Consider the following 23,766-nt stretch of genomic DNA (forward strand, 5'->3'; position numbering starts at 1 on the left):
GTCTCTCTTACTTTGAAACGGTACCCCTCCATGCAAACACTTTATCCACAGTATTCTGTCTGAGTTCTCTGCACTTCAGCCCACCAATCATAAACTTTAGTCTGACTTTTCAACATTTTCTTGCTTATTCCCTCCCAGCATTTAAAATATTCAAGCTTTCTCTTCTTAAAAAATATTGAATATTCCCACAAACCCATATATGCCTCTCCAGCAACAAATGTTTTTTTTTTTTTGCCATCTGTTCCTTGCAAGATCTACAAGATGATAGATACCATTCTTTTTATTATTTTTTAAAAATTTTTAATTGAAGGATAAGTGCTTTACAGAATTTTGTGATTTTCTTTCATACATCAATAAGAATCAGCCATAGTTATACCCATGTCCCCTCCCTCTCAGAACTCCCTCCCATCTCCTTTCCCACCCCAGCCTTCAGCCTGTCTCAGAGCCCCTGTTTGAGTTCCCTGTTCCCTCAGCCCCTGTTCTGAGTCTTACAGAAAATTCCCATTGGCTATCTGTTTTACACATGGTGTTGTAAATTTCTGTTACTCTGTCCATACACCTCCCCTTCTCTCTCCTCTTCTCCTACCTTGTCCATAGGTCTGTTCTCTATGTCTGTTTCTCCATTGCCACCCTGAAAATAAAGTCATCAGTGCCTTCTCTTCAGATTCTGTATATATGTGTTAGTATACAATATTTATATCTCTCTTTCTGACTTACTTCACTCTATACAATGGGCTCTAGTTTCATCCACCTCAATAGAACAGATTCAAATGCATTCCTTTTAATGGCTGAGTAGTATTCCATTGTATATATGTACCAGCTTCTTTATCTATTCATCTGTCGATGGACATCTAGGTTGCTTCCATGTTCTAGCTATTATAAAGAGAGCTGCAGTGAACATTGGGGTACATGTGTCTTCTTCAATTTTGGTTTCCTCAGGGTATATACCTAGGAGTGGGATTTCTGGGTCATATGGTGGTTTTATTCCCAGCTTTTTAAGGAGTCTCCATACCTTCTTCCATAGTGGCTGTATCAATTTACATTCCCACCAGCAAAGCAAGAGCGTTCCCTTTTCTCCATATGCTCTCCAGCATTTATTGTTTGTAGATTTTTTGACGATGGCCATTCTGACTGGTGTGAGGTGGTCTCTCATTGTAGTTTTGATTTGCATTTCTCTGATAATGAGTGATGTTGAGTATCTTTTCATGTGCTTGTTAGCCATCTGTATGTCTTCTTTGGAGAAATGTCTCTCGGGTCCCTTTCCCACCTTTTGATAAGGTTGTTAGTTTTTTTAGGTATTGAATTGTATGAGCTGCTCACATATTTTGGAAATTAATTCTTTATCAGTTGTTTCCCTTGCTATTATTTTCTCCCAATCTGAGGGTTGTCTTTTCACCTTGTTTGTAGTTTCTCTTGTTGTGCAAAAGCTTTTAAATTTAATTAGGTCGCAATTTTTTTTTTTTTTTTGCTTTTATTTCCATTTCTCTAGGAGGTGGGTCATAGAAGATCTTGCTTTGATTTATGTCATTGAGTGTTCTGCCTATGTTCTCCTCTAAGAGTTCAATACTTTCTGGTCTTACATCTAGGTCTTTAATCCATTTTGAGTTTGTCTCTGTGTATGGCATTAGGTAATGATCTAATTTCATTCTTTTGTACATCGCTGTCAAGTTTTCCCACTGCCACTTATTGAAGAGGCTGTCTTTGCCCCATTGTATATGCTAAGGTACCCATAGGTGAGTGGGTTTATCTCTGGGTTCTCTATCTTTTTCCATTGATCTCTTTTTCTGCCAGTACCGTACTGTCTTGATTACTGTAGCTTTGTCATATAGTCTGAGGTCAGGAAGGTTACTGCTCCAGCTCCATTCTTCTTTCTCAAGACTGCCTTGGCTATTCAGGGTCTTTTGTGTTTCCATATGAATTGTGAATTTTTTTGTTCTAGTTCTGTGAACAAAAGCCATTGGCAATTTCATAGGGGATTGAATCTCTAGATTGCATTTGGTAGTATAGTCATTTCATAATATTGATTATTCCCATCCAGGAACATGGAATATCTCTCCATCTGTTTATGTCATCTTTGATTTCTTTCATCAGTATCTTATAGTTTTCTGTATACAGCTATTTTGTTTCCTTAGATAGGTTTATTCCTAGATATTTTATTCTTTTTGTTGCAATAGTGAATGATATTGATTCCTTAATTTCTCTTTCTGATTTTGCATTGTTAGTATATAGCGGTGCGAGTGATTTCTATATTTTGACCTTGTATCCTGCAACTTTGCTGAATTTGCTGATTAGCTCTAGTAATTTTCTAATAGTTTCTTTTGAGTTTTCTGTGTATAGTATCATGTCATCTGCACCAGTGAGAGTTTTACTTCTTCTTTTCCTATCTGGATTTCTTTGATTTCTTTTTCTTCTCTAATTGCTGTAACTAGGACTTCCAAAACTATGTTGAATAATAGTGATGAGAGTGGACACCCTTGTCTTGTTCCTGATCTTAGAGGGAAAGCTTTTAGTTTTTCACCATTGAGAATAATGTTTGCTGTGGGCTTTTCATATATGGCCTTTACTATGTTGAGGTAGGTTCCTTCTATGCCCATTTTTTGAGTCATTTTTATCATAAATGTATGCTCTATTTTGTCAAAGGCTTTTTCTGCATCTATTGAGATTATCACATGGTTTTTAATCTTTCAATTTGTTGACATGCTGTATCATGTTGGTTGATTTGCATATATTGAAGAATCGTTGCATCCCTGGAATATACCTGACTTGATCATGGTGTATGAGTTTTTTAATGTGTTGTTGCATTCTGTTTGCTAGAATTTTGTTGAGGGTTTTTGCATCAATGTTCATCAGTAATATTGGCCTGTAATTTTCTTTTTTCCTGTTATCTTTTCCCGGTTTTGGTATCAGGGTGATTGTGGCCTTGTAGAATGAGTTTGGAAGTATTCCTTCCTCTGCAATTTTTTGGAAGAGTTTCAGAAAAATAGGCATTAGTTCTTCTCTGAATGTTTGATAGAATTCCCCTGTGAAGCCATCTGGTCCTGGGCTTTTGTTTTGGGGGAGTTTTTTTTAAAATCACTGTTTCAATTTCAGTGTTTGTAATTGGATTGTTCATAATTTCTATTTCTTCCTGGTTCACTCTTGAGAGGCTGATCTTTTCTAACTATCTGTCCATTTCCTCTAGGTTGTCCATTTTATTAGCATATAATTGCTCATAATATTCTCTTATGATCCTTTGTATTTCTTCATTGTCTGTTGTAACCTTTCCTTTTTCATTTTTAATTTTATTAATTTGATTTTTCTCCTTTTCTTTTCTTGATGAATCTGGCTAGTGGTTTGTCAGTTTTGTTAATTTCAGAGAACTTAGTTTTGTTTATCTTTGCTGTTGTTTCTTTCATTTCTTTTTCATTTATTTCTGCTCTGATTTTAATGATCGCCTTCCTTCTGCTGACTTTAGGGGTTTTTTGTTCTTCTTTTTCCAGCTGCTTTAGATGTAGAGTTAGGCTGTCTATTCGATGCTTTTCTTGCTTCTGAGGTATGATTGTATCCCTATAAACCTCCCTCTTAGAACTGCTTTTGCTGAGTCCCATAGCTTTTGGGTATTCGTGTTTTCATTGTCATTTGTTTCTAGGAATCTTTTGATTTCCTTTTTTTTTTTTTAATTTCTTCACTAACCTCTTTGTTATTAGTAATGTATTGTTTAATCTCCATGAGTTTGTGTTTTTTTTTTTTTTTTCTGTAATTGATATCTAGTCTCATAGCATTGTGGTCAGAGAAGATACCTCACACAATTTCAATTTTCTTTAATTTACTGAGGCTTGATTTGTGGCCCAAGATGTGGTCTATCCTGGAAAATATTCCATGTGCACTTGAGAAGAAAGTGTATTCTTCTGCATTTAGATGGAGAGTCCTGAAGGTATCAATTAGATCCATTTGGTCTAATGTTTCATTTAAGGTTTGTGTTTCCTTATTGATTCTGTTTTGATGATTTATCCATTGGTGACAGTGGGGTGTTAAAGTCCCCTACTATCACTGTGCTGCTGTTGATTTCTCCTCTTATGCCTGTTAGTGTTTGCCTTCTGTATTGAGCTGCTCCTGTGTTGGGTGCATAGACTTTACATTTGTTATGTGTTCTTGGATTGATCCCTTGATCATTATGTAGTGTCCTTCTTTGTCTCTTATGATATTCTTTAAAGTCTATTTTGTCTGAAATAAGGATTGCCACTCCAGCTTTCTTTTGGTTTCCATTCACATGGAATATCTTTTTCCATCCCTTTACTTTCAGTCTGCATGTGTCTCTAGGTCTGAAGTGGGTCTCCTGTAGGCAGCATATAAGTGGGTCTTAGTTTTGTATCCATTCAGTAAGTCTGTATCTTTGGTTGGTGCATTTAATCCATTTTCATTTAAAGTAATTATTGATACATATGTTCCTGTTGGCATTTTCTTGATTGTTTTGGAGTTGCTTTTGTAGGTTTTCCCTTTCTTTTGTGTTCACTGGCTATGTAAGTCCCTTTTGGTATTTGCTGCAAGGCTGGTTTGGTGGTGCTGAATTCTCTTAATTTCTGCTTGTTCATAAAGCTTTTGATTTCTTCCTCAATTTTGAATGAGATCTTTGCTGGGTATAGTAATCATGGTTGTAGATTTTTCTCTTTTAGTACTTTAAATATATCCTGCCATTCCCTTCTGGTCTATGGAGTTTCTGCTGAAAGATCCTCTGTTAATCATATGGGTTTTCCCTTGTATGGTACTTGTTGCTTTTCCCTTGCTGCTTTTAATACTCCTTCTTTGTGCTTAATCTCCATTAGCTTGATTAATATGAGTCTCAATGTGTTTCTCCTTGGGTTTAACCTGTAGGGGACTTTCTGTGCGTCTTGGACTTGATTGACTATTTCCTTTCCCATGTTGAGGAAGTTTTCAACTATAATTAATTCAAAAATTTTCTCATTGCCTTTCTTTTTTTTCTTCTTCCTGTGTGTAAGGCCGGACTCCGGGGGCCATGATGGGCTGCACCTCCTCTCCCTCCCACTTGCGGGGGAAATCCCTAACAGAAGGAGCCTCCCAGATCCTGGGGATAATGACAGCACACTTCACCAGCTAAAGCTGCCCCACCCCAGCCACGTAGAAAGACAGCCCGCGACACCTCAGCCCAGCGACCTATCCAAACCCCCATCCATCTAGCCTGATCTTCCCTCGCAACAAACATATAAAAACCACCCCCAGCACGGTCCAGGTGCAGACTTTCTCGACCTGCCTCATTCCAGTCCGGGAACCCTGCCCGGGGGGTTCCCCATTAAAGCCTGTTAGACACTCTTTTTGGTGTCCTGGTCTTTTACCTAACACTCTGGGACCCCTATAACTCAAATATTGGTGTGTTTAATAGTCCCAAAGGTCTCTGAGGCTTTCCTCAAGTCTTTTCATTTCTTTCCCTTTATTTGGCTCTTCAGCAGTTATTTTCACCATGCTATTCTCTAGCTCACTTATCCATTTATCTGCCTCAGTTATTCTGCTATTGGTTCCTTTTAGAGTGTTTTTACTTTCAGTAATTGTGTTATTCATCTCTGTTTGCTTATTCTTTATTTCTTCTATGTTCTTGGTGATTGTATTAAATATCATTCTTGTTACTGTTTTATTATATGGCAAAGGGAAGGAGATTTGCAGATGTAATTAAAGTGCCTAATCAGTTTGAACTTGAGTGGATCAATAAGGAGATTGTCTTTGGTGGGCTTAATTTAATCAGGTAAGCTCTTTCAAAGAAGGCTTAAGCTTTTTCTCAGATTAGAGAGATTCACCCAGGCTTGAGGGAGCAAGCTGTCACGAGGGCTATGGCTATGAGGAAATGAATTCTGCCATAATCACATGAGTTTGGAAGAGGACCCTCAAGCCTCAGACAAGACCACAGTGTTAGTTGACTCCATGATTGCAGATTTGTGAGATCCAGCTTAGCTGTGCCGTGACTTCTGACATACAAAAACTATGAGATAAATGGATGTTGTTTTAAATCACAAAGTTCATGATAATTACACAACAAAAGGAAAATAACAGACAATAAATGTGTTGTGTTAGTTCATAATGCTTAGAATTGGTTATAGAATAAGAAAACTTGAAATATAATGAAATCTTGTAGCACATAGTAACTTGATAGACAATTCCCAAATTTGACTTTAATCCTAAAAATGTTCATGCATTACTAAAAATAAATTGTGAATATTAAAAAAAAATATCAAGTATGCTAGGAGTAAAGACCAAATTATCTTTATTTTCTCTAGATAGGAAGTATTAACAAATTTAGTGTCATATGAAAAAACAAATTATGGAGCCAAAGAACATAGAAACAAAAGGTATTATAGAAATGTGTCAGGGAAATATCAACTGAAATATTGTATCATTTTCTAGATATATACTGTTCGTGGTATTTGTTTTTGAGATTGTAATGTCCTATAGTTTTACTTCTCATTCTAAAAATTATTTTATGTTCAATTTTATTCCTAATTTTGTGGGTTTTTTTAAGCCCAATTTTATAACTTTCAGGGCCTACAAAACATAAATTCTCTTCTCTGCATAATTTTAATGCTTTGAATTCAACCATACAAGGACAGGAAAGGAGTGAAGAAGGTTCACAAAAATGTGAACTTCTCTTTATTTCTCCATCTGGCTGATAGAGGAGGCTGTTGAATAAATCAGAAATGGCTTTCTGTATAAGATCAGAATAAACTCACCAGAACTTTCTTTCTTTACAGTTTAAAGAGATATTCTGACATTTTTACACAATGATATGTAAAGCATCTCAGACACTAGAGGCAAGCAGTTCTGTTAAGACAGCCTCTCCTCCTAACACTCCATACAATCTCCTTCAGGAGGAGAAATCTAAATCTTCTGTCATACCTCAACCTCAGAGCAACCTGGGTTCAAGTCAGCCAGTCTTCAGACTTTTGTTTGTGCAGGATCTCCAAGAAAGGTTCTCACCATTTCTTCACTGCTCTGCCGTGACTGTGGGGTCCACCTTGAGGTGCTTCCGTTCCTGACTGACTGGCATTCCATTTCACTCCCTTGTCTGCACATGGAACATTGTTCCAATTTGACTTTGAATAGAGACTTTTTGTTTTAGCTGAGTTCACTGATTCAGCATTGATGCTTCAGGAGGAGCTAGATCCCAGTCAGTGACCCAGCCCAATGGCCACATCACTGTCTCTGAAGGATCCCCTCTGGTGCTGATGTGCAACTACTCATCTTCTGCTCAAACAAATCTCTTCTGGTACATGCAGTACCCTAACCAAGGACTCCAGTTTCTCCTGAAGTATGCATCTAAAGACAGCCTTGTTTCAGACATCAATTGTTTTGAGGCTGAATTTAACAGGAGTGAGAACTCCTTCCAATGGAGGAAAACATCAGTCCATTGGAAAGACTCAGCCTAGCACTTTTGTGCTCTGAGTGACGTGGTGCCTGGGTCTTCAAGGGGAGCTGAACACAAACCTCCTGAGATCTGGTAGCTTAAAAGACTCAGGGTCTCAGGCAGTGTTATTTTTAGGAAGTTGGCATGTTTTTTGAAGACAAACAGAATCCTGGAAGAGTTTGGTTCTCAAAGACATCTTGGATTATTTTTCTTTCTTTCTTTTTTTTTTTCTATTTGTGTTGTTGTTGTTGTTGTTGTTGTTGCTGTTGTTTGTTTTACAAAAGAAAAAATCTTGTTTTCTTAAGTTCAGTGTTCTCCATGGAATTGATGATGGTAGGTGGCGCTTCCTGTCAGTGTCACCTGAGCAGGGTTTGTTGGCTGAGCTGATTGGTTGCAGGAACAGGAACATTTCCGGGCAAGTCACAACCCTCACCACCCTGGGTTTACTGTGTATCTTAAGGTGAAAATTTTGTTCCCAGCAACAAAGCAAAGTGTCATGAAGAGGCAAGTGGACACTGTGCTGGGGCTTCTGTTTGCCCAGGTTTGCTGTGCATTGGGGCTGCCCCACAGGGGAATCTGAAGGACTGAGTAGCTGTAGTGTTGTGGGAGGGAGAAGCAGGAGCTCACAAGTTCTATAGACTTTCTATCCTCATCATTCCTGAGGGCACTTTCAGGGTTTTGCAGGAGCTCTGTGGCTCAGCTGGTAAAGAATCGCCTGCAATACAGGAGATGTGGGTTACATCCCTGGGTTTGGGAAGATCCCTTGGAGAAGGGAAAGGCTACCCACTCCAGTACTCTGGCCTGGAGAATTCCATGGACTGTATATATTCCATGGGGTCGCAAAGAGTGGGACATGACTGAGCAACTTACACTACACTACTGTGACCCTCACCTGTGACTGTTTCTCTCTTTCTCATCAAGTGTGAGAGGGGTGGATGTGGAGCAGAGTCCCTCAGCCCTGAGTCTATAGGAGGGAGCCAACTCTACATTGTGGTGTAATTTCTTCATCCTCACAGACAATGCGTAGTGATTCCGTCAGAACCCACAGTACCCACAGAACGCCGCAGCTCACTGCATGTTTCCTCTTCACAGACCACAGACTCAGGCACTTACTTCTGTGCTGTGCAGCGTAATGCTCCCCAAGCACCTGCAGCCTGTACTCATACCCTCCGTGGGGCTCAGCCCCTCCTCCAGCCACAGTCACACCATGACGCCATTACCAGGTATTTGCACTGTTTAGTATTTCTTACCTATACGGGTACAGTTTTAACCACAAACACTTTTTGGCCCACCGAATTTGGGATTTGGTCTTTTCCCTTCTGAATATCTCCTATATTTCCTTCTGCACTAGAACCTCTGACTTGTAGCTAGGAGAGTATCTAGATAAGACTACAGATTTAAAGTAAATATTTAAACACAATATGCTGGACACCAAAACGATAAAAAGTGAAAGGATCTAAAAGGATTGAAAATGACTCCAATAAAGATGTTATCCAGTTTAGCTGGGTGTCTCAAGAATACTCAAATCTGCCTTACCATAATTGCAAATACAAATAACTCACAATTGCAATTACATTTGCAAATTGCAAATACTCACATCTCATCCTATGACTGGAGCAAAGCAAACAGGAAATATTTGTTCAGTGTTCATATATGAATTGATCACTTGAAACAAATTTATCCTCTTTCAGTTCTGGATGCAAGAAGTCTAAAATCAGTTTCACTGGCTACAGTCAAGTTCTTGGCAGGGTTGATTCTTTCCCTTCACTGCACATTACCTAGTTTTAATTTATTTATTTTGTAAGTGGAAGTTTCTACCTCTTAGTCCCCTTCACCTATTTCACCCCTACACCCACCCCTTACCCCTGTAGTAGCCAATAGTTTGTTCCCTATATGTCTGAGTCTGTTTCTGTTTTGTTGTACTTGTTAATTTGTTTTACTTTTTAGATTTCATATAAAAGTGAAAGCATACAGTATTTGTCTTTCTCTATCTGACATTTCACTAAGTGCAATATCCTCCAGGTCTATCATGCTGTCCCCAGCTGGCAAAATTTTATTCTTTTTTATGGCTAGTAATATTCTATTGTATACACACACACACACACTCACACATATATATCTTCTAGATCCTTTCATATGACTGAAAACTGAGGTTGTTTCTAAATACCTTCACTATTGGAAATAATGTTGCAGTGAACATTTGGGTGCATAGATATTTTTGAATTAGTGTTTTTGTTTTCTTCTGATGCCCAGGAAGGAATTGCTGAATCATATAATGTATGTGCATGCTAAGTCATTGCAGTCATGTTCGACTCTTTGCAACCTCATGGAAACGTAGATTGCCAGGTGCCTCCATTTCTGGAAATTTTCCCAGCAAGAATACTGGAGTGGGCTGCCATTTCCTACTCCAGGGGATCTTCCTGACCCAGGGATCAAAATTGTGTCTCTTGCACTGAAGGTGGATTCTTTATTGCTGAACGACCTGGGAAACCCCAAATCATATAGTAGTTATATTTCTATTGTTTTGGGGAATCTTCATATTGTTTTAAATAGAGGCTACACCAGCTTACTTTCCTAGCAAGAATACACAAGTTTTCCTTTTTCTCCACATCCTTGACAATACTCAATTATTTTTCATTTTTGTCATGATAGTATTCTGGTAGGAGTGAGGTGAGATCTCATTGTGGTTTTGATTTGCATTTACCTGATGATTAGAGATGTTGAACATCTTTTCATGTGTCTGTTTGCCATCTGTATGTTTCTTTGGAAAAATGCCTATTCATGTCCTCTGCCTGTGGTTTTGATATTGTGTGCAAAAGTTTATATATATATATATATATATTCTGGACATTAACCCTTTATTGACCAATCACTTCCAAATATCTTCTCCCATTTGATAGGTTGCCTTTTTTGTGTGTTAATGGTTTATTTCACTGTGCAAAATATTTTAATTTAATTAGATACTATTTTCTGTGTTGTTTCTTTTTTGTCCTTGCCTGAGGAATTAGATACAAAAATATAGCAAAGATGAATGTCATAAAGCATATTGCCTATACTTTCTTTAAGAATTTATGAGTTCAGGTCTTATATTTAAGTCTGTAATCCATTTTGAGTTTATTTTAGTATATGCTGTGAGAAAATATTCTAATTTCATTCTTTAACATGTTGCTGTCTAGTTGTCTAACACCATTTATAGAAGAAGCAGTCTTTCCCCCAATTGCTTATTCTTGCCTCCTTTGTTATAGATTGATTGACCATGTATACAAGGATTAAAATCCGGACTCTCTATTCCGTTCCATTGACTGAATCTCTGTTTTGGGGCCAGCAATGTAAATTTTAGGTTATAACACCTTTGAAGCATATTTTGATGTCAGGGACTGTGATAACTTCAACTTTGTTCTTTTTTTTTTTTTTCAGAATTGCTTTGACTATTTGTGGTCTATTGTGGTTCTATACAAATTTTAGGATTATTTGTTCTATTTGCATGAAAAATGCCATGATTATTTTGAGAGGGGTTGCATTAAATTTATAGATTGCTCTAATTCAGAGGACATCTTAACATTGTTTAGTCTTAAAACCCATGAATATGAAATATTTTTATATTTACTTGCATTATCTTCAGTTTTCTTCATCAATATCTTGTAGCTTTCAGAGTGACATCAGTACACTTCTAGGGCACATGATCTAATAAGTACAATTCTCCTTGTAGAGGCAACAAGACTGAGTATCCTGATCCTCCTCAAAGTCTAATAAATAAGGTTCAGTGTCGGATTTCAAAAGAACAATATTTTATTGCTGTTACAGTTTCATAAAAACACATACAAATGAATAGATTCTGAAAGTCAAAATAACTGATGTTTCTTCATTTCATGTTAAAGTAATTTTATTTACTAAAAAACCTAAATAGAGCCTTAAAACCCAGTTAAAAAGAAAAAGATAAGTTAATTATTTTAGACAAGATAGCTTTTCACCAAGAAAGCTGAAAATCTGTGGGTTTTGAAAAAATCATTGTTTCTGAATGGAGGAAAGGTAAGTATAGGCTAAATGAAAGACCAGTAAGTAAGTTACAAAAAGAGTTCATAGCCTATAGTAAATTCTATCTTAAATGAGCTGGTAAAATTATTTAACTGAATGATTATCAATATTTGTCAACTTGTTTAAAATTCAGTTCCCCTCAGCTCATACCTTTAATACTAATTGCTTTTTTCCATTCTCCTTTTCAGGATCTGCCTAACTCAATTACCAGGAAAAGATAAGTAAACAAAATAAAGTTTGTGGTGAGCCAGACTTTTTTCCCATATGTGCACAGACCACGTGGCCTATGAACATGACAACCCCCACTTCCCGTTGTGGGGAGTCACACAGGTACTGGGTAGTATGTATATGTGCTGCCAGGCACTCAAAGACACTGAACTCTCCGCTTGAGGCAGAAACTCAGCACATTTGTGCAGGGAAATCCATGCCTCATGCCACTCTCCAGCCTGCTCTGGGTGTTCCTGGCCTTCACCTTCTCTGGTAGGGATGCTTCCAAATAAGGGTGCGAATGTTTAGGGTGAAAGGTCCACACACATGCACGTGGTGTTTCGCGGGGACTTGGGAGGAAAGGGGGACTGGGGAAAAGCATACTTATTATTATTTCAATTTGGGTTTTCTTTGGGTCCCAAATTAGTCTAATTCCTACATTATTTTGTTCATTACTTCAGCTGTGTTTCCTAATTTTTTCCCCACAGGATCTGGTGTGGCACAGAAAGTTATTCAAGACCAGCCAGACATATCCAGTCAACTGGGACAGTCAGTCACCCTGAACTGTCGGTATGCAACAACCTGGAGCTATTACTACCTGTTTTGGTACAAGCTGCTTCCCAATGGAGAGATGATTTACCTTATTAGTCAGGTTTCTTCTGGCCAGAATGCAAGGAATGGCCGCTACTCTGTAAATTTTCAGAAAGCTCGTAAATCCGTCAGCCTCACCATTTCAGACTTACAGCTGGAAGATTCTGCAGAGTATTTCTGTACTCTCTGGGAGCTCACAGTGCTTGAAGTAGTGGGAATAGCTAAACAAAAACCCCAGAGTTTAATAGAAGAGAGTTTCCCTGCTGCAGAACTCCTGCTGAAACATGCACCTGCAGATCCCAGACCACAAATGGTAGTTGTGTGGTTGCTTGATCTGTGGTCTGGAAGCTCCTTTTAAGTCACTTAGGAACAGATGTCCAGACTAACTTTCTAGTAATATGTTCTCAGTCTTGATTTTTTTAATTTTATATCATCATACGGAACATGTACAAAGTTGTCTAAATTTGAAAACTTGCCCTGTAATAATTTAATGTGGCAACTGCACCTAAAAAATTCTCACATCATAAATCTGGGTTTATTTTTCAGAAATTGTCATGAATATAATTTCCTTAATCTTTTCTTCTTGGGTTTGGTGTCAGTTAGGGTACAATTAGAAAAGTAGAACCACAGTGATACAGAATAAGAGACTCATTTTAAGGAATAGAACTCTCAGGCAATTGCTAGAGTTGGTGGAAGAGTTCATACAAAGCTGTTATCTTCTCATATTGTGCTGAGCCTGAATTTACTTTAAATCAACTAGAGTGTCATTTGGAAAGGAAAATTGGATATGGACAAAAGCATGGGAAAACTGACATTTAAGGACATACTAGAACCCATGAGGACGATTGGAACCCACAGAGACACACTAAAAACTTTCTGTCTCTCACCTCCTTCAATCTCACGGTAGTGGGTGACCTTCAGGAGAAGTGGATACGTATCATCATGCTACATGCACATTTGGCCCAAGACAGAGAGATGAGGAGGAGGAGATCTGGTTGGAGGTTAAGGAGTTGTAAGTCAACAGTAAGATGAGCTAGCAGATCAGCAGCAACACGTGTGAGCTGCACAGTGACTGGACCCCTGCACCAAGCAGCAGGGCAAAAATAAACGTGGCTACTTTATGACAACTACCTTCTAAACCTTAAACAATCTTTCTTATGGCCAACCCTAACCCAGAACAATACAGAGAAACAAATTCTGAGTCATAGATTTCCAGCTAGTAGAGACACTACAAAGCTATTCCAGTACTTTCTATGTCAATTGGTCATCCATCTATACCTCTTTTAACAACACACTTTCAAACAAAGAAAACGGCAAAACTATGCTTCTTGTTAATATGATTATTATTCCCCATTCAACCATAATCAACGTAACCTTCTCCTGAAAAGAGTATACCAGGTTTGTGCATGTGTACTAAGTTGCTTCAGCCACATCTGACTCTTCATGACCCTATGTACTGTAGCCCACCAGGCTCCTCTGTCCATGAGATTCTCCAGGCAAGAATACTGGAGTGGGTTGCCACACCCTCTTCAAGGGATATCAAGTTCACTTATCCATTTTTGAGTGGTGTTCTTTCCTTTTATACCTCACCCACACTGTCCCATTGGATCCTGCATCTTAACTACTGAGATACAATCTGATACAATACTAACTTGTATTTTGCACATCACATGTTTCCATAGGCAGGCAAGTGGGGGAGAGACTTAAAAATGGTTATGCATAAGTATATTCATATCAAACTGAAAAAGAGATTAACTTAAAAAATATTTACAATCAGAAGTTGAGAGTTACGTTTTATCTGGTGGGAATTTTTAGGACTTCAAGCCTGGGAGATAGCATCTCAAGTAAACCTGAAAGAACTACTCTAAGGAGGTGAGCAGAGGAGCCAGGTTGTATAGAAGCTTTGCAACAAAGTGCAGGTAGTCGGAACATCAAAAGATTATTGTTAACTAAAGAAAGACGGATATCTCAAGTTAAGGATGGACTTCCCTGGTGGCTCAGTCAAGAATCCACTTGCAATGCGGGAGACCTGGGTTTGATCGCTGGGTTGGGAAGATCCCCTGGGGGAGAGCATGGCAACCCACTCCAGTATTCTTGCCTGGAGAATCCCCATGGACAGAGGAGCCTGGCAGGCTACAGTCCATGGGGTTGCAAAGAGTCAGACACGACTGAGCGACTAAGAACAAGTTAAGGAGTCTAGCACACTTCTCTGCATGGGAAGATGCAAGAGTCCCGGCTCACTGCAGTCATTCTTTTACTATTCACCTCAGCTACCTTGGGGCCAGTATCTGTGTTTCTTACATCCTGAGCTCCTTTAGTCTCATGGTAGGGAGTGACCACAGTTCTGATGGTTGTTAGATCACAGATATTCTTCTCCTTCCTGAGTGCCCTTAGGCTCAGGAGCTCACATTGGGCTGCAGTTGCTGATGACTGTGACATCCTTGTTTACTGATATGGCAGGAAATACTCCATTTCTGACTATTACATTTTTTGTTACTGCAAATGACCACAGGATTGTTGGTAGTATTTATAACTACCTTTTCCATTACCCATTCGATAACATTTTTGCTCATAACAAGCACCTTCACTCACTGCCATACTTGACTTCCTATAAAACAAGCTCCTTACACAGGAGCAATGCTATGTGGAAAGTCATCAAGGTGAATAAGACATTCTGCAAGTCCACCACTGTGGTTTTGACAGAAGTTCAAAGGGTATTGAAGGCAAATCCAAGGGTCTATTTAAGTGGAAATAATCTTACCAATAAACAGGGAAAATTGATATACTGTACTCTGAGAAATATCATTAAGAATGATGCTTGATTTCATGTCAGATGTGATAGAAGTCACCAAGGGAAAGCATTTGTAAAGTGTTAAAAGGAAGCAAACAAGTAATACTTTCAAACTAGCTTCTTATGAACATGAAAATGAATCCTTTATCTAAATCTTTCTGTTTTTATCCTCTGAGAATCAGGCTGTAACAGACAGGATGAATCAAGAATGAAAGCTATAGCTCTGCCAGCTGGTGTCCTGCTCAAATATCTTATGATGCTTACACTGGCTTCTCTGCTCCCCTCCAGTGATCATGGGTAAAATTGTGAGGAAGCCTATTGCAGTGAAAAGGAAAAAAGAGAAATGAGGTTTTTTTCTTTCCCTTTCTTGAGAACGAAGAAGATAAAGAGAACAGTGAGCAGGCCTGAACATTCCTGAAGTAAAGTGAAAGTTGCTCAGTCATGTCCAAATGTTTGCAACTCCATGGACTATAGTCTGTGGAATTCTCCAGGGCAGAATACTGGAGTGGGTAACCTATCCCTTCTCCAGCGGATCTTTCCAACCCAGGAGACGAACTGGGGTCTCCTGCATTGCAGATGGATTCTTTACCAACTGAGCTACCAGGGAAGCCCTGATAGAGATTCCCTGAAGTCTCAATAGGGAAAGGTGTGAACATTCCTAGTTGTTTTTGTTTTGCTTTTCTTTAACTGCTCCTACCTCTGCATATCTGTATATTTGCTTTCAGTTCAGTTCAGTTCAGTCACTCAGTTGTGTCTGACTCTATGACTCCATGAATCACAGCACACCAGGCCTCCCTGTTCATTACCAACTCCCGGAGTTCACTCAGACTCATGTCCATAGAGTCAGTGATGCCATCCAGCCATCTCATCCTCTGTCATCCCCTTCTCCTCCTGCCCCCAATCCCTCCCAGCATCAGAGTCTTTTCCAATGAGTCAACTCTTCGCATGAGGTGGCCAGAGTACTGGAGCTTCAGCTTTAGCATCATTCCTTCCAAAGAAATCCCAGGGTTGATCTCCTTCAGAATGGACTGGTTGGATCTCCTTGCAGTCCAAGGGACTCTCAAGAGTCTTCTCCAACACCACAGTTCAAAGGCATCAATTCTTCAGTGCTCAGCCTTCTTCACAGTCCAACTCTCACATCCATACATGACTACTGGAAAAACCATAGCCTTGACTAGACGGACCTTAGTCGGCAAAGTAATGTCTCTGCTTTTGAATATGCTATCTAGGTTGGTCATAACTTTTCTTCCAAGGAGTAAGCGTCTTTTAATTTCATGGCTGCAATCACCATCTGCAGTGATTTTGGAGCCCAAAAAATAAAGTCTGACACTGTTTCCACTGTTTCCCCATCTATTTCCCATGAAGTGATGGGACCGGACACCATGATCTTTGTTTTCTGAATGTTGAGCTTTAAGCCAGCTTTTTCACTCTCCTCTTTTACCTGTTCCCTAACTCTGTAGAAGCTGCAATTTACATTGTCTCCTTTGTCTCTATGCTAAATACATCTCCTATCTAGTGTTTTCCCTTACAACACCCTTCCCTTTGTGGTTACAAATCAGAAAGAAGGCCACAGAGCCACCTAACTGCCAGACACAATTGCTGGGTTACAGATGCCTGTCTATGACTATCTTTGAAACATTGCAAGAGGAAGAAATCAAGATCCTATTATCACCTTGACTCCTGACTGTGAGCCCTTGCCTTGTGGCTCAGATGGTAAAGAATCCACAGGTTTGATCTTGGGTCAGGAAGATCCCCTGGAGAAGGGAATGGCAACCTACTCCAGTATTCTTAAAGCCACCTTTCTATTTCCTCCAAATTCTGTCTCTGTCCTTTTTATTTGGCTTCAGTGGGCAGAGAAAGCCAAGAATTTGGTCAGCAAAAGAGTAATCACAATAGGAGCTGTCATTGCTGTACCATTCAGTAAACTTCCCTATGCAGAAATGGGGAGAAAGAGGATTCAACAAAATTGGCTGGTTTTTTTCCTTCTTGCCTGCCAGATGTGAAAGTGATTGACTTCAAATGACAAATACATCACATGGCCTGATTATGGCTGGAGAGTAAGAGGCTACCCTGAAAAGAAAGCTTGGAATTGTTGCACAAGTTGGGAGTTTCTTCTCTGGCAAGTAAAATTGTATGTACTACTCTGCCTTTTCTTGTAGTATAGAAATATCTAGCGAAGTGGGAGCAAGAGTCAATAATTGGAAAAAATAAACAACTGCAGAAAACACTGCTTGGTATACTCATTCCAGTTTATATTATGGCACCCAATCTCTCAAAATAACACCCTAATGAATTAATTTTGCATTAGTAGTAATAAAAACATGATAGACCATGGATACTTATGATAAGACATGAAATCTGCCAGATAACCTACTACATATATGTCAGAAAGGGCTCCCCCGGTGGCTGAGCTGGTAAAGGACCCGTCTGGCAATGCAGGAACCACAAAAGATGCCGGTTTGATCCTTGGGTATGGAAGATCCCCTGGAGTTCAGTTCAGTTCAGTTCAGTCACTCAGTCATGTTCGACTCTTTGTGACCCCATGAACCGCAGCATGCCAGGCCTCCGTGTCCATCACCAACTCCCGGAGTTTATCCAAACCCGTGTCCATCGAGTTGGTGATGCCATCCAACCATCTCATCATCTGTCAGCCACTTCTCCTCCTGCCCTCAATCTTTCCCATTATCAGGGTCTTTTCAAATGAGTCAGCTCTTCTCATCAGGTGGCCAAAATATTGGAGTTTCAGCTTCAACATCAGTCCTTCCAATGAACACCCAGGACTGATCTCATTTAGGATGGACTGGTTGGATCTCCTTGCAGTCCAAGAGACTCAAAACCAATACAATATTGTAAAGTAAAATAAATAAATAAATAAAGAGCATTTCAGATTTAAAAAAAAGAGAGAGAGAGAGAGTCTTCTCGAACACCACAGTTCAAAAGCATCAATTCTTCTGCAGTCAGCTTTCTTTAAAGTCCAACTCTCACATCCATACATGACCACTGGAAAAACCATAGTCTTGACTAGATGGACTTCTGTTGGCAAAGTAATGTCTCTGCTTTTTAATATGCTGTCTAGGTTGGTCATAACTTTCCTTCCAAGGAGTAAGTGTGTTTTAATTTCATGGCTGCAATCACCATCTGCAATGATTTTGGAGCCCAGAAAAATAAAGTCAGCCACTATTTCCACTGTTTCCCCATCTATTTGCCATGAAGTGATAGGATCGGATGCCATGATCTTAGTTTTCAGGTTTAAGCCAACTTTTTCACTCTCCTCTTCCACTTTCATCAAGAGGCTTTTTAGTTCCTCTTCACTTTCTGCCATAAGGGTAGTATCATCTGCATATCTGAGGTTATTGATATTTCTCCTGGCAATCTTGATTCCAGCTTGTGCTTCCTCCAGCCCAACATTTCTCATGATGTACTCTGCATATAAGTTAAGTAAGCAGGGTGACAATATACCCTGGAGTAGGAAATACCAACCAGCTGCAGTATTCTTGCTGGAAAATCCCATGAGCAGAATAGCCTGGCAGGCCATAGTCCATACGTTGCAAACAGTCGGTCATGAATGAGCACACATGCACTCATACATATCTCAGAAAAATATTGAACTTTATCTTGTGGATAGATTATTCTGCAATTTCAGATTCTGTCTCCCAACCCCACCCTCAAGATTTTGCACATTGCTGCAGCTGATTGAATATTTAAGTTAGGGAAGGTATTATGTTGGGTGATTTGAATGTTTGTTCTACTTAATTCTTATTGGAACACTTCAAGGTTGGATCAGTTCACCTTTAGGGAGGTAATGTTACAAAGTGCTTGAGACCGAAGACTTGGTTTGTATTTCTAGATCATTAGTCATTAGTTGAGTATCTTGGGAAAATGACTTAATGATTTTTTTTGCTTTAGTTTTCTCATATCTACAATGTTAGATATTGACAGAATATCAATATCGATAGGATATTGATAGGATCTACCATGCAGAGTTCTCATGAGAAGTGAATGAGGTAATAAGTGCCAGTGCTGAGTCCAGTGCCCAGCAGAAAGATACTGACTACTTACAGGAACAGAAATTGAACTTGAAGGGGGTTCAATATTTTTCCTGGTGTTGCATAGTAAGTATCAGAGTGGAGCCTCCCCTCCATATTCTACTTAGAGCGGATGCCCTTCCTCACCCCAAGAGTAACTCTGTCTCAATATAGTATTGTATTGTGTTTATAGTACTTATTACTCTTTAAAATAATTTTTCTCAAAAAAAAAGCCATTCATTTAATTTATCTCTCTTCCTACTGAACTGCAGGCATTTAATATCTCTTTCCTACTGCATCCTTCAGACCTTAACCATGCTTGGCACACAAGAGGCCACACACACACACACACACACACACACACACACACACTCACACACACACACACATAGTATGAAACCCAGCAGGATTCTATAGGGTCTTTCTGAAACAGACTCCCAATACCCACCCTCTGTTGCTTCTTGTGCATGGAAAACCATTAGCTTCTCGCGCTTCCCCTGAATTCCAAAGAATAAACTTAATCAGAAAAAAATGCAGAAGGAGAGGAAAAGAGTCAAGCAAGACAAAATATTAATAGTTTCACCATTAAAGAAAGCTAAGAAGGACCTTTTCTTTCTTTCCATTTGAAAGTTTTAGATTTTTTAATTGAAATTTTATATAAAAAAAACTTTTAACCAAAGTGCTTTTCCTCCCATGGGTTGCCATCCCAATCTCTCTTAAGTTGAATAGCAGCAGTCCACAATGAGGAAACTGATTTCTGAAAGTTCTCAGAAACTTCCAGTTTCTTTTTGTTGAAAGAGTGGGGTCAGTTCTCTTTGCATGTGACTTTATGGGGGGATGCCTGATTAAGTTTCTTCTTTGGCTAAAGTTTTTCCACAGACAAGGGCATGCTGAGGACACAGGAGGCAAGGACCATAGAGCCCAGCTCCATTTCAGTATATTTAAATGAATCTTCAACTTTCTCCATCTTATAAAACATTCTGCTTTTACACTTGTAATTCACCTTCCCTCCCATCATAATAAAACAGGTATCTCTTTTACTTTGAAATAGTATCTCTTTGCCTAAACACATCACCGACACCATTCTTTCTGGTTTCTATGGCACCTTAGGCCACTGATCATCCAAATTCTATGGTCTGATTTTTTAGGACTCATTTAAAATATTCAAGCTTTCTCATCTTAGAAAAAGTATTTCATATTCCTCCAAACCCCATACATGCCTCTCCTGCAACCAATCTATCTTTTACTCCCTGGCTATTGTTTAAAAGCCCTAATCACATAACTGCTTACATTCTGTCACCTCTTTTTCACTCTGTACACCTTTGTTTTTTCTCCCAATATTTTCAAAATCTGTTTTCTTAAAAATCACCAATGATCTCTTTATCGTAAAATCCAAAAGACGTTTTTAACCTCCTTCATCTAGACAAGTATTTCTCAAATTTTAATGTGCACAGGAATATTATTAAAATGCAGATTCTGATGTAGGAATTTGGGGTTGGGCCTGAGATTCTGAAGTCAGAGTAGCTCCCTGATGACGAGAATGTTACCTACCTACAGACCACATTCCAGCAGTCACTCTCTGCAGTGCGTCCCACTCCTTTTGGGGACCTTTGTCTTCCTGGCACACAGTGCCCCAACCTTTAACTTTAACTTCTAGGAGATCCTTTGCAAGATCTCCTATTCTTTACCCATCCCACATCAAAAGCATTTCTACTGCTTAGGCCCTCTTTTCCTCTCAATCTGTATACTATTCTGTGAAAATTTCATCTGCTCATATTGCTTCAATTATCATGCAAACAGTCTTAGTGGAGTGCACATAAGACTGGTCTCTGGAGTTAGATCTAGATTCTAATTGCTACCCTGTCACTTAAAAAATACTGCAATCTTGTGTAATTTAAATTATTTGATGCTAGGTTTACCATTTGTAAAATGGAGGGTAACAATGAGTAACCCAAGATGTTGTTCTATTAAATAAGATATTTCTTATAAAGCTCAGACAGTAAAGAATCTGCCTACAATGTAGGAGATCTGGGTTCAATCCCTGGATCAGGAAGATACCTTGGAGAAGGGAATGGAAACCCACTCCAGTATTCTTGCTAGGAGAATCCCATGGACAGAGAAGCCTGGCAAGCTACAGGTCATGGGGTCACAAAGAGCCAAACACCACTGAGCAACTAACACAAACCAATAGAATATTGCAAAGTAAAATAAAGTAAAATAAAAAAAAATAAAATAAAGCTTAAACTTCAGTGCCCTTTACTTAAACATGTCATTTCCAAGATTCCTAGGGCCCTAGCCATATTTTATAAATGTTTCAAAAAATAAGATATCTTAATGAGTTAAGATCCTTGCCAATTAAATCCCAACTTCCACTCTACTATAATTCTAGTCTGTCAGGTGGTGACGGAGTGAGTCACAGGCTTATTTAGCATCTGCCAGAGTGAATTTGAATTAAGAATGCATATAATTTTGACCTAGTGGAATTTATTTATGCAGCTTACAGTCACTTCAGTATATAAGTGTTTGTCATCAAGATCTCACAGGCTAAGCATCAGAGACAGATTTCAAACAAAAATCTATTTGACACTAATGCTAATTACCTTACATTACATTGTACTGCACTCAATATGCCAGCAAATTTGGAAAACTCAGCAGTGGCCACAGGACTGGAAAAGGTCAGTTTTCATTCCAATCCCAAAGAAAGACAATGCCAAAGAATGCTCAAACTACCGCACAATTGCACTCATCTCACATGCTAGCAGAGTAATGCTCAAACTTCTCCAAGCCAGGCTTCAGCAATACGTGAACCGTGAACTTCCAGATGTTCAAGCTGGTTTTAGAAAAAGCAGAGGAACCAGAGATCAAATTGCCAACATCTGCTGGATAATTGAAAAAGCAAGAGAGTTCCAGAAAAACATCTATTTCTGCTTTATTGACTATACCAAAGCTTTTGACTGTGTGGATCACAAGAAACTGTGGAAAATTCTTCAAGAGATGGGAATACCAGACCACCGGACCTGCCTCTTGAGAAACCTGTATGCAGGTCAGGAAGCAACAGTTAGAACTGGACATGTAACAACAGACTGGTTCCAAATAGGAAAAGGAATACGTCAAGGCTGTATATTGTCACCCTGCTTATTTAACTTATATGCAGAGTACATCATGAGAAATGCTGGGCTGAAAGAAGCACAAGCTGGAATCAAGATTGCCGGGAGAAATACCAATAACCTCAGACATGCAGATGACACTACCCTTATGGCAGAAAGTGAAGAGGAACTAAAAGCCTCTTGATGAAAGTGAAAGAGGAGAGCGAAAAAGTTGGCCTAAAGCTCAACATTCAGAAAATGAAGACTATGGCATCTGGTCCCATTACTTCATGGGAAATAGATGGGGAAACAGTGGAAACAGTGTCAGACTTTATCTTTTTGAGCTCCAAAATCACTGCAGATGGTGATTGCAGCCATGAAATAAAAAGACGCTTACTCCTTGGAAGAAAAGTTATGACCAACCTAGATAGCATATTTAAAAGCAGAAACATTACTTTGCCAACAAAGGTCTGTCTAGTCAAGGCTATGGTTTTTCCAGTGGCCATGTATGGATGTGAGAGTTGGACTATGAAGAAAGCTGAGCACCGAAGAATTGATGCCTTTGAACTGTGGTGTTGGAGAAGACTTTTGAGAGTCCCTTGGACTGCAAGAAGATCCAACCAGTCCATTCTAAAGGAGATCAGCCCTGGGTGTTCTTTGGAAGGAATGATGCTAAAGCTGAAACTCCAATACTCTGGCCATCTCATGTGAAGAGCTGACTCATTGGAAAAGACTCTGATGCTGGGAGGGATTGGGGGCAGGAGGAGAAGGGGACCACAGAGGATGAGATGGCTGGATGGCATCACTGACTCGATGGACGTGAGTCTGAGTGAACTCCAGGAGATGGTGATGGACAGGGAGGCCTGGTGTGCTGTGATTCGTGGGGTTGCAAAGAGTCGGACATGACTGAGCGACTGAACTGAACTGAACTGAACTGAACACTATACTGCCCCTTGGTAATGATTCATTAACAAGTCTTTCTTTCCAAAAGGCATGATAGTCTGTTGCCAGAACTTCCAGTGTTTAAAAGCATGTAACACCTGCCTCGGAGAAGGCAATGGCACCCCACTCCAGTACTCTTGCCTGGAAAATCCCATGGATGGAGGAGCCTGGTGGGCTGCAGTCCATGGGGTCGCTAAGAGTAGGACACGACTGAGCGACTTCACTTTCACTTTTCACTTTCATGCATTGGAGAAGGAAATGGCAACCCACTCCAGTGTTCTTACCTGGAGAATCCCAGGGACAGGGGAGCCGGTGGGCTGCCGTCTATGGTGTAGCACAGAGTCAGACACGACTGAAGTGACTTAGCAGCAGCAGCAGCAACACCTCCCTAACTGGTTCCAATATGTTTTTATAGTTTCCTTGCATGCTGTTGCATTCCCCTCTGTGGAATATCTGTGCATTCCACTCTACACATTGGAAGATGAGTTTGCTTATGTTCTTCCTTTGGTTTGAAAATGGCCTCATCCAATCATATTTATTATTGTTCATATTAGTTTCTTAAATGACTAGTCACAACTTTTTACATTTATGAGAGTAAAGTGGAACTGATAGTATGCCAGTCCAATGAGGGCATTAACAACTAAGGTAGGTAGATGATACAAAGGTTCCCCAGGTAGTGCAGTGGTGAAGAATCTGTCTGCT

General features: G+C 39.4%; 1 gene segment (V, D, J or C); it reads left to right on the forward strand.

Moving 5' to 3' along the window:
* Positions 1-11,853: 11,853 nt before the first annotated feature.
* Positions 11,854-13,943, forward strand: LOC138072662 (T cell receptor delta variable 1-like). The segment is given in 3 exon segments: positions 11,854-11,902; positions 12,118-12,409; positions 13,925-13,943. Coding segments are annotated over 3 exon segments (360 nt in total).
* Positions 13,944-23,766: the final 9,823 nt, after the last annotated feature.

The sequence above is a fragment of the Capricornis sumatraensis genome, chromosome 2 (assembly GCF_032405125.1).
Source record: "Capricornis sumatraensis isolate serow.1 chromosome 2, serow.2, whole genome shotgun sequence".
NCBI lineage: Eukaryota > Metazoa > Chordata > Mammalia > Artiodactyla > Bovidae > Capricornis > Capricornis sumatraensis.